The 19848-nt window shown below is 29.0% G+C and overlaps 3 protein-coding genes across 3 annotated transcripts; 2 read left to right on the forward strand and 1 right to left on the reverse strand.

Moving 5' to 3' along the window:
* Nucleotides 1-544: 544 nt before the first annotated feature.
* On the forward strand, nucleotides 545-4558 carry LOC123669956 (iduronate 2-sulfatase). The gene is made up of 5 exons (XM_045603466.1): nucleotides 545-661; nucleotides 750-844; nucleotides 933-1407; nucleotides 2873-3148; nucleotides 3993-4558. The coding sequence occupies exons 2-5, from the start codon at nucleotides 755-757 to the stop codon at nucleotides 4556-4558; spliced, it is 1407 nt and encodes a 468-aa protein (XP_045459422.1). The 5' UTR covers nucleotides 545-661; nucleotides 750-754.
* Nucleotides 4559-7990: 3432 nt separating this feature from the next.
* Nucleotides 7991-11538, reverse strand: LOC123670314 (GDP-fucose transporter 1). Its single transcript, XM_045603818.1, has 5 exons — nucleotides 11402-11538; nucleotides 10900-11101; nucleotides 9959-10184; nucleotides 8915-9207; nucleotides 7991-8327 (listed from the first exon to the last, which is right to left on the reverse strand). The coding sequence occupies exons 1-5, from the start codon at nucleotides 11467-11469 to the stop codon at nucleotides 8109-8111; spliced, it is 1008 nt and encodes a 335-aa protein (XP_045459774.1). The 5' UTR covers nucleotides 11470-11538; the 3' UTR covers nucleotides 7991-8108.
* Nucleotides 11539-11628: 90 nt separating this feature from the next.
* On the forward strand, nucleotides 11629-15871 carry LOC123670430. Its single transcript, XM_045603926.1, has 6 exons — nucleotides 11629-11908; nucleotides 12072-12185; nucleotides 12796-12854; nucleotides 14028-14102; nucleotides 14582-14665; nucleotides 15816-15871. Exons 2-6 carry the CDS (start codon nucleotides 12106-12108, stop codon nucleotides 15869-15871), a joined length of 354 nt encoding a protein of 117 aa, XP_045459882.1. The 5' UTR covers nucleotides 11629-11908; nucleotides 12072-12105.
* The last annotated feature ends 3977 nt before the right edge of the window (nucleotides 15872-19848 follow it).

Consider the following 19848-nt stretch of genomic DNA (forward strand, 5'->3'; position numbering starts at 1 on the left):
CAATTAAAAAAAATTAAACTGCACTCACTCATACACTCGTTTTAATTCGTTTTATGAAATACTTTTTAAATAAAATTATGACTCGAGAATAAATTATAATTAAAAATACAAAACACAACACATACAACAGATGTTTTGAACTTTTGAATGACAATTACACGCACAATGAACGGCTACTGGTTTGGTTATATGTGTGAGTATTAAATACATAAAGAAATCAAAAAGACATAGAAATCGAACTATATAATAATGTATGTGTGTGTGCTAGTAATAGATAGTCTAAGCAACATGTACATACAACACACGATTTCAATGTCAATAATTCATTATTGCCATAACAAGTACAATTTTATTATAAACAACATTACTTAAAATATTATTTCTAAACTAAGTTTATCATCGCAATATTTAATGAAAATATTTTAGTTGATTTGTTTATATTAAAAAAAATTCTTTGCTATCTGTTAATGGTTAGTGATTATTATTCTGCATCTGTCAAAAGTGAAACTTTCTCGCACGACGTATAGAATGATATATATTTATACTTCGTGAGTTCGTGCTTTCTCGAACAACTATTATAGATGCCTAACTTTAGTATTCTACTTTTATTTCGTCTTATAATAACGCAATAAGAGATATGAAATTATTTTTAGTTATTTATGTATGTATTATTTCTTTAAGTAAAATAGTGTCTAAAGATTGTCCAAAAACTAATCTGGTAAAGAGAAATGTATTGATTATTCTTATAGACGATATGCGACATCTGACAGGCAAAAATGTCTTTTTGCCAAATATTCAAAAAATTGCGCGAAAAAGTATCGCTTTTGAAAATGCATTTGCGCAAGTAAGTTTTGATAAAGATTTTCCTTTATATACTAGTACTTGAGAAATATTTAACTGTCAATCATGATTTAATTTTTTTTTTATTACAGCAAGCACTATGTGCACCAAGTAGAAATTCCATATTAACAGGTCGTCGACCTGATAAGCTTCATTTATACGATTTTTATAGCTACTGGCGTGATGTCGTTGGGAACTTTTCTACATTTCCTCAAATATTTAAAGAAAACGGATACGATACGTACTCCGTTGGTAAAATTTTTCATCCAGGACTAAGTAGCAACTTTACTGATGATTATCCGTACAGTTGGACCGAAAAACCGTACCATCCGGCGTCGCAGAAATACAAAGATGCTGCAGTTTGTAAAAGCAAACATAGTAATGAGTTACACAAGAACCTTTTATGTCCAATAAATGTTCGCGAACAACCCGATGGAACTCTGCCTGATTTGGAAACTTTGAAATATAGCATAGATTTGTTAAAAAAGAGGAATGATAAACCTTTTTTACTAGCGGTCGGATTTCACAAGCCCCATATTCCATTAAAATATCCCCACAAGTACTTAAGTACGTTTTTTTTTTAGTATAATGTTTTATTAAATTTTTAAAGTTTTATACGCGAAAATAAAAGCGAACAATTTGGCACCCATCGAACTGATACCTACCCGATTACTAACAATAAGACTTCTATTCGTAACCAGTTATATTTTACAAGGCTAAATATACGTAACTGTAGGGTAAGGTGGGGTACAGTTCTACAAAAAAAATAAACTAGAATATAGTATCAAAAATATTGTATTAATCAGCATATTTTTGGCAAGGAAATAAACTTTAACAATCTCTCTTTAATTAAAATAACTCAAACATTAACATTATTAACAACTACTTAATTTAAATTGCACATTAATTAAATCAGTCGATTGTAACACTTAGCCCCGTATCTGGGGTAGTCTGTTACAGGGTCAGGGGCTCAATGTTACAACATTTAAAAAAGTAATAGAAAAACTAACAATAAAAGAAAAAGTTCTAACAAATATTAAATTTCTTTAAAATATCCTTTGGGAACTTATAGACATCTGTCTGACATGCTTTGCATTTGCTACTTTTCGAAGACTCACGCCACTTTCGAAGACTCACGCCACTTTCAACCATCATAATCGCTTCTGCCATATCTTTTTCACTATGAAGACCGTAATCCGTCTTCCTTTTACGATTTCGCACCATTTTCTTTTAATACCTTGAAATAGTATAAAAATGTTAATTGTTACAGTGTCACACAGTGACTTGTAACACAGTGCCCCAGAGAGGTAAACCAAATAAAAAAATTCGTAGCGTATTTTAGGTTATGTTTACAACAAAGTACTTACAAGTAATTTTTAGCTAAATATACATTAAATAAAGGAAAATTACCATCACTTACCTAAATACAATACCTCCGGAAAGAAATTAAAAACTTTGAAATTATTTTTTCGTCGTTTTATCACATAAAAACCTTTTTTGTTTATTATTTTTTAAATACGGTACAAACTGCCGCGATGAGAATTGTTTATAGATGGCTGCTTGGGAGCTTGACAAACGTCTATACCAGCATCATAAAAGTAAAGGACAGGGACGGATATATATGCATTGTAACATTGTACCCCGTGTAACACTGTACCCCACCTTACCCTAATAGTTATAGGTACACATTAAAATTTTGTAAAATATAAATTACGATTACAATGAAACAATTTTTTCGGATTGGAACCGCGATAAAATCCAAAAAGGTTATTTCATTATAATGAAAGAAATTCCCCTAAACATTAGAAAATATATAAAGTACAATAGCAACTTAAACAATAAAACTTATCTTGTATCAATTATTGTACCTTCCTGCAATATTCTTACTCCATACTAGTAATGAACCTACTTTAAAAAGGTTTTAGCTCAATCGCAAAAACGTAATTATTATTAAAATGTAGTACGAAAACTTTTTCTTATAAGCGTCCAATTTAAACCTGACCGGCTTTTATTCATGTGTTATTAATTTTAGGAAAAGTACCTATCGGTAATGTACAGCCGCCTAGCATGCCGTACATGCCAAACGAAATGCCTACTGTGGCTTGGCATCCTTGGACTGACGTACGACAAAGAGACGATATAAAGAATCTCAACATTTCTTTCCCTTTTGGAACAATTCCTCCAAAATGGACATTGAAAATCAGACAAAACTACTACGCTGCAGCGCTTTATATTGACGATCTCGTAGGGAACCTAATAAGACATGTAGACATAAATAACACTATCGTAGTTTTAACAAGTGATCACGGTAATTATAACATTTTTTTAATAATAAATATTATTTTGTTGAGGTAGGTAGCATAACCTGCTTAAAATCTGGAGCAGCCCGACTTTTGGCCTGAGCTCCTGATAGATTTTGAGATTGGGAGTAGGGTCGTAAATTACGCGCTTGCGATGCTTCTAGTGTTGCAGCCATCCATAGGCTACGGTAACCTCTTACCATCAGGTGGACAGTATGATTATTTGCCATCCTAGTAGTAAAAACTATGAAAATTCTAACTTAGTAAGTCATTCGACTACTGTCGTCATGTTTCATAATGTTCAATATTAATATTCACAATTTAAAATTCGCTATAAGTAAGCGCTGTTGACTACATGAAAATATATTAATAAATATCGAAACCTATGTAGGTATATCTCACTCACTTCAGCCTATCGCAGTCCACTGCTGGACATAGGCCTCCCCAAGTTCGCGCCAGACATCCCGGTCTTCCGCAATCCTCATCCAGCCGACACCGGCAATCTTACGTATATCGTCGGTCCAACGGGCCGGAGGACGTCCCACACTGCGTTTGCCAAGACGCGGTCTCCACTCTAGGACCCGTCTACTCCAACGGCCATCGGTCCTGCGACACAAATGACCAGCCCACTGCCACTTCAACTTGCTAATTCTGTAGGCTACGTCGGTTACTTTCGTTCTCTCGCGGATAGTCTCATTTCTAATCCTATCTTTAAGAGAAACCCCAAGCATAGCCCGTTCCATTGCACGTTGAGCGACCCTAAACTTATGTAAATATATAATTATATAAAAATATAGGCGTTTAATTTATGTACACATTTTTGTACTTAAAATTTATTTAACTTTTTTTCAGGTTGGTCACTAGGTGAAAACGGCCTATGGGCTAAGTACAGTAACTTCGACGTAGCTCTAAGAGTACCCCTAATATTTAAAATTCCAAATAAACCACCCAAATCCATATTAACTCCTGTCGAACTAATTGATATATTTCCAACAATACTTACACTAGCAGACATACAACCACCGATAAATTGCAAAAATTATGATAAATCAGTCAAATGTATTGATGGTAAAAGTTTAATACCACTTATGAGTAGTAAGAGTGATTTTTCTAATTCAATAAAATTTGCTATATCACAGTACCCACGACCTTCTGAATATCCTATGAAAAATTCTGACAAGCCACGTTTGAAAGACATTAAAATAATGGGTTACAGTATTAGGACGAAAAGATATAGATACACAGAATGGGTAGAATTTAATAATACAATGTTTTCTAGAGACTGGAATAAGTTATATGGGATTGAACTGTATGACCATGATTTAGATGAGGAAGAATCAATCAATGTATATGACAAACATAAATATAAAAATGTTAAAATTCAATTATCACATTTATTAAGATCGCATGTAGATTAATTTAACTTATATGCAATGAATATTGTATAAATAAATAAACAGTCCCCACTAGGATTTACTTCTGTGCTGTGAGCCATGAATGTTTGAAAAAATATTTTTATAATAATTCTTTACTTCTTTACAATAAATATCTTTGACATCTCATTATTATTAATAAATTAATAGAAATTAATTTATTAATAATATACTATAATAAAAAATGCCATTCATTATTAAGTATATTTTTATTACCAAAGTGCTAGTATAAATAAATGCATTTCTTTTAATCTTCACTGTAATTATAAATTGCATATATTAATAGCAATAAACTATGTACAATATAAGGCAATATTTTTTCAAAGTTTATAACATATCTTGCGCAAACCAAAAAATCAAACAAACCTAATATAAAAACATACTTATAGCTTAATTAGACTTTTCTTGAAAGACAGAAGAATAAAGAATTAACAAGAATACTTTATTCAATAGTAAAGTTAATGTTGTTGGATATAAGAAAATTCAAATTATAAACATTACTGCATTACATATTATTTGCACATTTAAAATTACCTCGTTAGTGACCTCTAACAGATAATATTGTCATAGACAAAATATTGATAACGTAAATAACAAAGTAAACAGCGGTTATTTTATTATTACAAACAGATACTCCAATTTTATTTATTCGTATATATATATATATATATATATATATATATATATATATATATATACAATATATTATATATATATATATATATATAAAAAATAAATAAAATTCAAGTGTCTGTTTGTAATAATAAAATAACCGCTTTTTACTAAATGCATATGGATGTATATGTTACGCTCAAAGATCGAAAACGCTCATTGAGCAGAAAAATAGCTCACAACGCGATGTGGTCACAGTAAAACATCCACATAGCGAAATTCGTGTTATGGCTCTAATGAAAACGCGCACGACGCGTTGTGGCAATCAAAGAAAGACCAAATAGCGAAATTCGTGTCGTGGCTTACATGCTATTCGATCTCAACGCGTTGTGGCAATGAAGAAAAGCCATGACGCGTTCTGAGCATTCATTGTGTTAACCATATCACGACGGACAGGTTGTAACTTGTCGGTGTCGGCTCGGGTGCAAAGACGCATTGAAACCTCAGTTTTATTCATTTCTTTTCTGTTTATGAGAGTGAATTTTAATGTCAGCGCTAATTATGACGAATAAAAAAGACTTGTTTTACGATAAATTACATGAGTTTGTGGAAACAAGCACTGATCGCAGTTTTATTATGACTACAGAAAAAGTAAAGAGAGCAAATGTAACTTGTAAGCTCTGTTTCAGAAAGAATAGCATAAACGTTGAAAGAGAATGTGCTAAATTAGGTCTACAGGAACAGGCAAACTAAATGGTTTCATTGTCTAATTTGAAATTTCCCTGCGTTGAAATTGGTACTAACGTTTTAGTTAGAGTACCTGATGTTAATAGAGGACGTGCAGAACCCAGGAATGTTATGCGTGTTGTTATGAGCATTAATCCATCAGGTCTCTACCAGTTAGGAAACAAGGAAGGTACACTCGATAGACTTTATGCACGTAATTAATTTACACTTTCTGAAACCAACTTTATTAACATTTGTGATGTGCCCTCAACTTCATCGTTAACACTTCGCTCAGCATCTATGTTATCGTCTGGAAGTAAGCAAGGGTTTATAATGTGCCACTGCAAAAGATACTGTATTGATAAAAAGTGCAAGTGTCGCTCCAAGAATATAAAATGCAACTCAAAATGCCACAGTAATAGTTCATGTAAAAATAAATATAGGTACATTATTATTCTAAAGTTATTTCTAATATAGGTACCTACATTGTTGTTGTTTATTGGTGATCAATAAACATTTGTGTTAAATATTTTTATTTCTTAAAAGATTTTTAATTGTCATGAAAAAATTAAAACCCTTATCATTTTATGTGAATTATGAGTAATTTACAAATGATATGAATATTTTGTGTTCAGTGATTTATTACTTAATACATTGATTTTTTTAAATATAAAGTAATCTCAATAAATAATAAATATCGTTTCATTTTAATTTATATAATTATACAATTACATACTTAATATATTTGATAATGAGAAACACGCTATGCCGTGATTTTATAAAATGAAAAATATTTCTTAAGGACATCTACCAAAACGTTTCCAGCCTAGGCCTAGTAGGATCTATATCGGAAAGTAGTGTGCATTGTAATCAAATAGTATTCCATACGCGTCATGGCTTTTCTTCATTGCCACAACGTGTTGAGATCGAATAGCATGTAAGCCACGACACGAATTTCGCTATTTGGTCTTTCTTTGATTGCCACAACGCGTCGTGCGCGTTTTCATTAGAGCCATAACACGAATTTCGCTATGTGGATGTTTTACTGTGACCACATCGCGTTGTGAACTATTTTTCCGCTCAATGAGCGTTTTCGATCTTTGAGCGTAACATATACACGGTACATTTGACTCCAAAATGACATTTTTAAAAGTTTTTGTCTGTCTGTCTTTCTGTGTTTGTTCCGGCTAATCTCTGAAACGGTTGGATTGATTTTGAGAGGACTTTCATTGGCAGATAGCTGATGTAGTAAGGAGTAACTTTGGCTACTTTTATTTTAGAAATTTATTTATTTTGTAACTGCTAACCGAACAATAACTTTTTTATTAAATTCCACGCGGACGAAGTCGCGGGCACATCTAGTCACACATACATAAATTAATAATTATAAAATAATTTTAATGTTGATCGTGTTAAAAATTCTTCCTGATATTTTTTCTATACCGCTGAAATCATTGGACTCATAATAATATTGGACGATGTACATATCTGACAAGGTAATATGATATTCTAATCATCTTTAATAATACTTATATTATTTTTACATATACTTAATACTTTTTATAATGTAATAAATTAATAATTATGTTTTTTACTCGATTTACAATTTCTATTGTCTAAGGACTGAAGTTGACTAGCCCGTTGGCGCAGTTTGTAGTGACCCTGCTTTCTGCTCCGAGGGTTGTGGGTTCGATTCCCACCCTGAGTCTGGGTGTAATATAAATATTTATTTATATATTTATATATGTATTATTTATAAGTATGTTTATCGAAAAAAAAATATGTAGCTATATACCAGTCGGCTGTTACCTATAACACAAGCATTAAGTTGCTTACTTTAGGAACAGACGACCGTGTGTGTATTGTGTAGATATTTATTTATTATTATTTATTATTATTTATTTAAGGATTTTCCTGTTTTGGTATATATGTATAAATATATATTATTACATGCACACATTTTAATACATACCCACACTGAATTTACAAAATGCATACGATACTATTATGTTATATCTATGAATAAATATAGTAGTGATATGGAATAACTTATTTTTAGTAGATTATATAAGTATAAAATCATATTTTATATGATTTTTATTATAACTTAGACTTAATTGTGACTTTGGTACATACAATTACATAACCAATCTTTAATACAAACTTAATTTTCCTTACAAAATATGTTTTATATCATTTACACTAAACTTTTTTTTTCTTCTGGAATGGGCCTTTTAGAATTTTCTTCCATTTCAACTTGTTTAAACCTTGCATACAATGCACTACTAGCTAACACTATAATATTTGAAGTCCACCAGAGACCATTCTTAGTTTCATTGAACCACTGTGTTGCAATCACGGTTTGAGCACATGCCTTTGCCGTTCCAGATATATTGTGCGTCAGAGGTGATGTGACCTAAAAATGAAATAATAACTTAAAGCTTGCTTGAATATATATATTTTTTTCTATTAACATCATACACTATATTATATTATTATTATTATATTATATTATTTAACAGTTGATACACATAATAAATAAATTAATAGTTAGATTTGACGTAATGACGCGTTGGCGCAGTTGTCACAGAACTGGTTTGTGGCTGTTGCGCTGAACGGTTGCGGGTTCGATTCCCGCACATGACAAACGTTTCTGTCTGGGTATGTGTGCAAGCCGTTGGTCCCGGTTGCTATCATGTACACCTGATAGCGATCGTTACTCATAGTAGGGAATATATCCGGCAACCCGCATTGGCGCAGTTTGTAGTGGCCCTGCTTTCTGTTCGGCGGGTTGTGGGTTCGATTCCCGCCTGAGTCTGGGTGTAATTATTGTGTATTATTTCGATGTATATTTATCCAAAAAAAAATATAGTTATAACAGTCAACTGTTACCTGTAACACAAACATTAAGTTGCTTATCATAGGAACAGACAACCGTGTCTGTATGTTATAAGATATTTATATTTTTATTTTAAATTTTTTTTGCAAGCTTATAAATCTTACCTTAATTTGTAACGATGTCACATAACCAATAGCAAATCCACAAATTCCTCCAATAATCATTTGTACCCAGAAATAGGCACTATTAAAATTGTCATAATTCCATATCTGGGTCACTTCACCATTCATTACCATTAACGGTAGAAATAATATAATCGAGTATGCATTATTATAATAGGATAATAACCAAACTTCTTGGTTCACTACTGGTAATTTTTTTTTTGTATAAATTGAGTAAAGTGACAACATAAGAGAACCAATGACGCCATATATTGTTCCAAATAGTGAAAATGAACCTGAAAATAAAAGTTTCAGTATGGTTACATGTATCATTATTTACTTATATCCGTAGTAAAATTTGATATTTGAAAATAATATGCAAAATGTTTTAGAACAGCTATTTGTATGTTCACAATTTTTTTAACCGACTTCAAAAAAATGAGGAGGTTATTCAATTCGACCGTAAATGTATGTTCGGGGATAACTCCGTCGTTTATGAACCGATTTTGGTAATTCTTTTTTATTAGAAAGGATATATCCCTAGTTTGGTACCATGATAAGGAAATTAGGAGTTAGATAGTTAGATAGTGGGATCCCCGAGAAATTGAGGGAAACTCACGAAAATCCGCATAACTTTTTATTAGATGTACCGATTTTGATGACTTTTAATTTAATCGAAAGCCGATGTTTATCATGTGATCACATTTAAATTTCATCGAGATCTGATTACAACTTTTGGAGTAATCTTTGACAATGCGTGTAAATACGATTGACTATTTTTTCGTCTACCTATGTTGTATTACTTGTCGATACCGATTGAAGTCGGTTTTTCTTCGTTTGCCTGCAAACACAATTATTATGAATAAAAATCTTAAATATTTTTTTTAGTTATTAAAAATTTATATGTAAATTTTAAAGTTTTAAATTGAAACATGTCTGGTATATTGTTGCATTCATATATAAATAATATTCTTTTACTTAAATGAATTGTTTTACACTCGAAATACAAGTGCAATAAAAAAAAAGAAACAATATTCTTATTACTACCTAGTAAATTTTCTTGATCTACTCCTAGATAGAATCCAAATATGATGAAAGCACAGCATAGAACGCATTTATGTGATGTTGCTTGTCTCAACAAAATCCAGCTGAATATCACATTAAATACTGTGGTTAGAGATCTCCCTATATAGTAGAATGGTACACCAACATATTTCAAACAGAGGTTGTTTGCTGCTATCATCAATGTAAACATTATTGACAATGGAATAACCTGAAATCAATTGTGGTATTTAATATAACTTAAGTTAGGCAAGTCGATAACAATTATACTATACGTCTATAACGATGCATTGGCACAACAGTCACAGCACTGGTTTGTGGCTGTTGGGCTGGCGGTTGCGGGTTTGATCCCTGCACATGACAAACATTTGTATTCACCATACAGATGTTTGCCATAGTCTGGGTGTTTGTGCAATCTTCATGGGTCTCCCCACTGTGCCTCGGAGAGCATACTGAGCCATCGGTCCCCGTTGTTATCATGTACACCTGATAGCGATTGATACTCATAGTAGGGGAATATAATTATCCACCACCCGCATTGCAGCAGATCCTTCTCTTATTATTATTATTAGTCTATAGCATATTTTTTTCTGCATGGAATCTTGACAAAGCTTTTAATATATGAAGACAAGGAAGTCACTTGGTTTCAAGTATTTTAAAATATTACAAGTTAACATTGAAAATGTTGTCTACAGAGTGCCCCACATGAAGTCATTGGGAATCACCTTTTTGCTTTCTTTATTAATATAATGGGAATATTGAAAAATATACAAATTAAATTATAAAGAAATTTCAACATAATTAATAAAATATAAAAAAAAAAAATATTTTTACATTAAATTGACAAAAAAATATTAATGAGAGGTCAAGATTCCATAAAAAAATAATTTTATAGTTTTGTACACTTAACTGTTCATCTTACTTACTTGTATAATAGTTTCTTTAGACCAAGGTGTGCCTTCTGGAAAATCGAATACACCAGAAATACCTCCTGTTTTGCTCAATGTAAAACATATCATAAATGAAACTATACATTGAAACCATGTTATAAACAAAGGGGCTTCTAAATTTACAGAATCACTACTTAGAAGAGTCTTATTAACAAATACTGTCGCTATTGATACTATCCTGTAAAAAAAGAAAATAATGAATAATTTGGTGTTTGCTTAACTTATTTATAACATATGTGGTCAGTGGTAATAATTTTGGAAAATGTGAACATGTTATTAGGTACATTCCATTTCTAAGAACTAATTAGGCGGCTTTCTTGCTTTTTTATCAAATTAACTGTAATAGATAAGACATATTCCACTAAAAATTATCATGTTTATCAATGAATATATAATAGTGAATGGTATATTTAATAAAAAACTATATTTTATGCATAAAATAAAAAAAATAAGTTTAGTATAATTCGTAAAAACTTACCAATAACATGAAACAACAATAAATATTTTTATATAACTTGCACACAAATCAGACTGATGATTTTTCATGATTATTCCTTTATACTAAACTACTTAAGAAATATTAAATCGTTAAGCTTTATACAGCATTGCTAACTTTCACTTTAATTTTATTGAGTTAAGGTTGTAAGTATTCTTATTACCCAAATAAATCATTAAAATCAAAAATTAATAATATAGGTACCACCAGTAGGGCGACACTTTTTTTGCTATACTTTGTATACCAAACTTGAATTTTTATATAAATTGGCAAAATTGTACGTCAAAATGAAAAAATTTAAACGTCGGAAACGTCGTAATTGTCAAATTTTGACTCGAACAATTATTTCCTAACCGCCATATTATATTGCAACCACCGAGTAACCACGCCCGGAATTTTGGATTTTTATTTTTTTCTGCATATATATTTTCTGAGCCCTAATACTTTATTGTGAGAATATTATTCGTCGCTTCTAGGGATTTACTATGGGTTTGTATTTGAACCTGAATCATTGGTCTTTTTGGTCGAACGAAGTAATTTTGCTTTTGAAAATAAGTTCTTAATATCTATATCAACAGAAAATAATAGTATTTTATAGTTATACCTATATTTTTATTACTTATACTATATTTTTCTGTTTTCATTCCTTTAGAAAATACAGTGAAACGTAATGTGAGATATCAAAAATGTACTATTTGTGGTCTAAAGAGGACCCCTGGACTGGAGCCAATGTATTTTTGAAGAAGTTTCCACTTGATCCAGATCGGTTAGTGTAAATATTACTATGCTCTGTGGTGTTAACAATAGAACAATACAATATTTAAATAAATTCTACTTATAATCTTTATAACAGTAAATAGCTAACTGTAGTAATAAAGTAACATTAAAGTATTATACATACTTATGTATACTAGAAAACTAGTTGTAGACTATGTAAAATTTAAACTTTTAATTTAAATTGACGATTAAAATTCTACTCTCAGGTGTCATTCATGGGTCAAAGCAGTTGGGAATGAAGACTGCTTACATACCCGTTAAAAAATTGCATGAAATTAAATATTTGTGTGGATATCACTTTGAAAAAAAGTATTTTAATACAAAGGGCAATAGATTAATTAAAAATGCTATTCCAACATTAAATTTGCTACAACCAATGGATGTCTTCTAGTCTTTTGGTAGATTTTCCGTTATATGGTGAAGAAAAAGAAAAATCTCAAGTCTTGAAAGGTGCAAATTTTCTTAAATATGTTTATGATAATTATAAATTACATGATTAACATAATTCTCGATGTTCTTGTTTAGCTATTTGTCTAGCCTTATTTCTGGTTCATAATATGCTAATTGATGTTTATGATAAATTCTTTTTTATTTTCTAGTTTTCAAGATATAACAAATTCAGAGAATGTGCAATGCAATGAAAATATTTTATCTAAAAGTGAGTAAACTACTTCATTATATTATATTTATTTATGTTATGTTGTTAGAAGTAACAAGTGTTTTTAAGAGGTACAGCATCTTGTTAGTTCATGTTTGGTTATGTAATATATTTTTAATGATGGATAAAATTAAGATTTTTATTGTTAATTAAATGAACTTACTTATAATTTTAATAACTTGCTGTTGCAAGTCTTATACATTTTTAATAAGTGACAAAAAGTTTTCTTGAAAACAATGTCTTGTTGTTTCAAAAACTCTGTCTTACTAAGTATGTACTGGAAATTTAAAAAAAAATAAAGATGAGATTATATAAAAGCCATACAAATGTTCACAATTGTACTGTATAGAAAAAGATAATTTTTAAATATATTTTGTACTGATAATGGCAGTACAATCTCAGTTGTAATAAATATCATATAATAGATTATTGTTAGTCAATGTTTTAAAAAATCATGTGACATATATTTAATTTATTATTTATACATTTACCTAGATAATATTGGCCCTTAGATATCAGATATCTAAGGCTGATTGATATACATATCGCTGATAAAATGAGAGATATATGTAAAACACTTTCTGAGAATCTTTAATATCTTTTAACACATATATGCAACGATTCACAACATATGATACAAATAATCCAATGCAGTATAAGATTTTTAGTTTTATTTTTCTATAAAATGATTATGAATAACACCTTCGGAAAATAATCATTTTCATCTTCTATATAACAAGATAAGTAATCATTAACTTTAATTTTAAAATAAAAATAATTTCATATCAAATCTATACTATTAGTATAAAGCTGAAAAGTTTGTTTTCTTGAACGCGCTAATCTCTGGACTTACTGGACCAATTTGAATTTTTTTTTCAGTATTTGATAGCCCATTTATCAAGGAAGGCTAGGGCTATAGGCTATATATTATCTCGCAAAGACCAATAAGAGTGGACCACCAATGAAGAATGTTCCAAAATTGGGTTTTTTCCTTCTGAGACCTTCCCCAGCTAGCCCAAAGTAACTATTCCACGTGGACAAAGTTGCGGGTAGAAGCTAGTAGAAAATAAAATTCAGATAATTTAAGAGTGAGTAAATAATGGAAAATGTAAAAAAAAAATTAACAAGTAATAGATACTAGATATATTTAGATATTGTACTACTATTTTTCAGATGCTGAATACAGCTTTCTCCCTTTGCCCTCTACTTCGCAGCCACCACAAGGACTTACTTTTGAAAAAACACTAGGTAAGAATAACAAATGAAAATTTCACATTTTTGATTACATAAAACATTAACAAGTAACGTGTCTACTATAACCATATAGCTAACTAGCATTTAATTTTATGACACAAGTTCACTTTATTATATAAAATATTTCTCTAACTGTATATGTTACTACATAGATAATTATAAGCAACTAAAACATTTTTATGTATTAATTTTTTTTTAAATGTTTATTTGTCTCAAAATTGAATTTTATACATTTAGATGAGTAGCCTGTTATTCCAGTTGTGCTGGTCCTATTTTCTGCTCCGGGGGTTGTAGGTTCGATTCCTGCCTGAGTCTGGGTGTATTACTATACATAATTATGTTATAATTCATACATATATATGCATGTTGGTTGTTGTCTATAAAACAAGTTGCTTACCTTAGGAAAAGACAACCGTGTGTATGTGTTAAAGATATTTATTTATTATTGTTCACTTTTATCAATGTAATTACAGTTTCCCAGAATGAATCAGTAGAAAATGTTAAAGTTCCTGTTCGCAACTATGAAAGAATTGTGGGAAAACCTAATAGAAATAGAGGTATAATTTTCAACAATCTTTTAATGTAGCAAAGAACGTAATTCAGTATAGTTCTTTGTAGCCTACTCCTTTTTAAATTATTTTTCTTGAAATTATTTTCAAATCATAATTTACAACTTCAACTACAAGGGATTAAGTTGTGGTAGTTATTAATGTAGTTATGTGGTAGACTATGTAAATAGTAGTAATTAGTATCTATCCATAATATATATATATATATATATATATATATATATATATACACTGCAGGCCAATATATAATGCCAATATATATGTATATATGTCCTGAATATTGTTATAAAGAAAAAAAAACATTTATTCTGTTGCACATAACATTTATTACTATTACAGTGTTTTAGTTTAATACATTAATATAATTCTATGAAAATAAAGCTAATCTGAAGTGGTCTGCATTGGCTGCAATACACTTAAAAGTTGAGGCCAGTTATTAATAGAAGCACACACTCTTTCTATGGGAAAATTATTTATTTCATTATACCTATGAATAGCCCGGTACACATTTGACTAATATCAAGCATATGAGAGTCAAATCAATTTTTAATTATACTGCATCAATAATTTACATTTTATAAATCAAAAGTTTGCTTAGTTTTGTTAAATATGCATTAACATTAATGTTTAACAGTTTCATTTATCTATATTTTATACATTTATATATATATATTTCGATATTATACTATTAAAGTATAGTATAGTTTAAAAAATAGAATGACAAAATAATTTATTTAGATATAGCTCTTTCCTTAGTAATCAAATACGTATATTTTATTGTTATAATATTTCAAGTAAATTGAAGAAAAAGGGAAAAAATAAATAATTACATTCAATGATTCCAATTGTACCATGCAATGGGCATTCGTTTGTCGTATACTTGTGTTATTATTTAAAGCAAAATTAAATACATATTAAACTGTAACGATCACTAATAAAATATATCAATATTAGCATTGTTTAATATTGAAATAAAAATAATAAATGTATCTTAATATAATAAAAGCAATAAATTATATTATAATATTATATTTTAAGTAAAAATTTATGAAATTAAAGGAATAGATCACATACATAATATTGTATACTTTCAACAAAAAAATGTATATATAATAACAGGATTTTTTTTAAATTTCAGATTCTACATTAACTGAACGTGAGAAGATCCTGCTGAGTCATTTGACTCAAAACTAAATTAATCTTAAAGCGTTTGGCAGTCGAAATGCGAACTGTGAGGAAGACACAAATAAATTGTTTGTAGCTTATAACGATATTAGCGGGGTCCGCACTGACATGCCTAATAGAAATAATAATGATGACATTCAAGTTGTTGATGAGATATTTTATCCTGTTTTGTCTTTGCCCAATGAAATCGATTTCTTTTTATATGAAAATGATTTATGTAACTTTTTGGAGCAGCCAGTAGTATATGTTAGTGGTTATTTAGTTGCAAAATTATTAGATAGAACGAAATGTCAGAAATGTAAAGATTCGTTAAAAGTTGATAAACCAGTAGACGACTTAAACAATTATATTAGTTTTAAAGAATGGTAGAAAGATTCGAGCTCATTGTGCTTTCCTTCTAAACCTTTATGTCATTTTGTAAACAAGAGCCAAATTCATTTCAAAGCTATTATATCTCAGGACTTACAAATTAAAAATATAAAGCAGTAGACTAGTTTGCAATTAAGTAATGAGCATTTTATAGAAAAAAACAAATCAATTAATTCATAATCTTTGTTTATTATTCATTAGAAAATCATGTAAAGACAAAAATATACTATTAGAATAATGTGATCAAGACAAAGCTTAGATAACAATTTTTAAGATTCTTTTTGAATATTTATATTTATATTGTCAGTACTATAAAACAATGTTTGTAGAAAACATACATATTGGCAGTTCTTCTTGACATCTAATGTCTTTGCAATGTTTTTTGTTTTCCAAGTTTTTAAATGTGTATATTTTAGCTTAGAAACAAAAAAAAAATTCCGCTGTGGCTTCGCCCACATAGATTACGCGATTTTCGCTATTTCGTTTTCTCCCATAATCCGCTGTTCGTTTATCCACATACCATTAAATGGCGTACATGGAATTGTAGCATCCCGTGAAAGAATTTTTAAAATCGGTAGTACTTTATGGAATTACCTACTACAAACATTTAATAATACAAAAATAAGAATTTAGAAAATTACTCTAAATATGTTCTTATTATGTTTGTAAATCATTATGTTTTTTATCTGTATGCCTAGGATCATTATATAACGCTTTTCAGAATTGTTTTTACTTAGATAATATCTGTATATATATGTTATGTTTGTTTGTTATTTACTGTATGTCGGATCGTTACATATGTAACGTTTAAAAATTTTAGATTTTTGTGAATATGTTATAGGTCAAATTCATCGTCTTGGTTGTTATTGATTGATAATTACTGTTTTGCGAGATCATTTCACTTGTACCACTTTTTAAGAGTTGATTTTTTTGTGACTATGCTACGTTAAGTGTTAAATCATGTTGTTTGTTAATTTTTGATAATTACTATTTGTTACTATTTAAGTTGTTTTGTTAATATTTTTTTTTTATGCTTTAAAATCATCTTTTTTGTTATTGGCTGACAATTACTATTAGAAACTATTTAATTTGTTTTGTAAATGTTTGTTATGCTTTTAAATCATCTTTTTTGTTATTGTTACTTACTGTTCCACGGGTTGCAGGTTCGATTCCCGCCTGAGATTGAATGTACTACGTGTATTTATATATTTATATATATATATATATATATATATATATTATTTCTGTTTATTTATTTCAAAAATGTACAGTCAGTTGTTACCTGTAACACAAGCATTAAGTTGCTTAACATAGGAATATATGACTGTGTGTATGTTATAAGATAATAATAATAATAATACACTTTATTGTACACCAAAAACAGAAATAATACATATCAAAGAAAAAGAAAAAAAAAGATATTTATTTATTTATATTTATTTATTTCAATTTGTTTTATAAAGAAGTTTATGTTATGTTTGTAAATCATCTATGTTATAAGATTTATATTATATTTATTCATATTTATTGATTTTAATTTGTTTTATAAATAAGTTTATGTTATGCTTGTAAATCATCTATGTTATAAGATATTATATTTATTTATTTTAATTTGTTTTGTAAATAAGTTTATGCTTGTAAATCATCTATGTTATGAGATATTATATTTATTTATTTTAATTTGATTTATAAAGAAGTTTATGTTATGTTTGTAAATCATCTATGTTATAATTAAATATTAATTAATATCTTAATAATTAAGAATTTGTTTTGTTAACATGTTTTTTATGTTTTAAATCATTTTGTTTGTTATTGTTTGATAATTAATAATTGTTATTATTTAATTTGTTTTGTAAAAGTGTTTGTTATTGTTTGATAATTACTATTTAATTTGTTTTGTAATGGTGGATTAAGCTCCGATCCTTCTCCTACTTGAAGAAAGAGGCCTAGAATGTGCTGAGAGCTGTGGGATGTATCGCAGTATGTTTACGAAAATATAAAATTTGTTTGTTAGCTGTTGTGATCGACATGCCTTCAATAATGTAACTTTTTTGTATAACAACTTTAAATTTGAAAAGACTACCGAGAGTTTTGTCCAGCTTTTTTTCCTCTTGGCCTACACTAGGAACATTAGGTTAAATAATTTGTTGTAATATTTATTTTATAAAGCCGATGACATAATAGATAGGTGATGTCTACCGAGACACTAGTGATCAGGGCAAAATAATAATTATGTTTGTAATGTTTAATTGTAACAATTACCTTCATTTTTGTTTAAAATGTAGATTTTTTTTCGCTGGTTAAGTGTAGTAGTACCAAGAAATTTAGTAGTAGTGTAGTATATACCAAGAAGTTTTAAATATACATTATATATATACAAAAAACCTTTTATTTTAAATAAAATTAAGAACCCTGTGCTCAAAAAGTATCGATAATTTTATCGACTAATTTATCGACCTTTTTCCACACTATTATCGATTTCCGGTAGGATAACAGTAACAACACTATGCTTCATTATTACCAATTTAACGAAAAAAATAGAGCTCAACCACAAAGTTGGTACTTGAAGTATAGCAAAACCTTGAACCCGGAGCTCGACCGTGTCTATGGAGTGACACCTCTTTACTTATATACTCTTTGGGTACCACATCACCACTTCACGCCGGACTGTAATCTTATTTTTATGTCAATGTCACTCAAATGTTATCACTAATGTTGGCATATAACATACTTTTAAAATCAACTATTTTAGCAAAAAATAATGTCTCTAGTCCCTAATAATTCGTAGGAATGACTAGCTGGAATGAGAACCCTTTTTTCTTCATCAAAACTATTACTTCACAGTTATTAGTTTCTTCAACCTGTAATGAATGAATCACATTCGTATTTAAGCGACATCGTGCTAGTTTTCTATAGTTTACATAATAGAATTTTTTTTTAAGCTAAACATGCCTTAGTGAGCAAAATCGAACAGGGCAATTTTTGTAATAAGATTCCATTTAGGTATAGAAATCAAAAACGTATTAATTTTTTTCAAATGCCATTAAATTGTTTATTATTACTATTTACTTCGTAATCAAAACACAATCAATTCCGAATTATTCTTATACTATTATCTCTTATATTCAAATCACACAAATGAAATACTTTAACTATATACTGTATTTATATGTATGTATGAGTATACACTCGTGCACGTATGTTTATATGTATTTTTGTATGTATATGTTTAATCATTTGAATATTTATTATAAATTTGTTGTAACTTGTACACCTATGCTGACGCTAGACCATTTTCTTTACCCTAAGGTTGCCGAAAAGAGATCGCTTTTCAGCGATACGGTTGCCCTTTGAACCTAATAAATATATTGTTAAAATTTTTCTTTCTTTGCTATGTATTATTTCTGTTTTTGGTTTAAAATAAAGTGTGTTATTATTATTATTATTGATAAAATGCTAAGAAATTTTTTTTCGTTAAGATCTTGTAAATTTTTGATAAAGTTTAAAATAAAACAATAAATTTTTTGTAGTTTATAACCACACAGAACAAATGCATCACTCTTCACCACAAACGAAACTATAAAAGTTCGTAAACTATTAAAATATACAGAATTTAA

The sequence above is a fragment of the Melitaea cinxia genome, chromosome 4, assembly GCF_905220565.1.
Source record: "Melitaea cinxia chromosome 4, ilMelCinx1.1, whole genome shotgun sequence".
Classification (NCBI taxonomy): Eukaryota; Metazoa; Arthropoda; class Insecta; order Lepidoptera; family Nymphalidae; genus Melitaea; species Melitaea cinxia.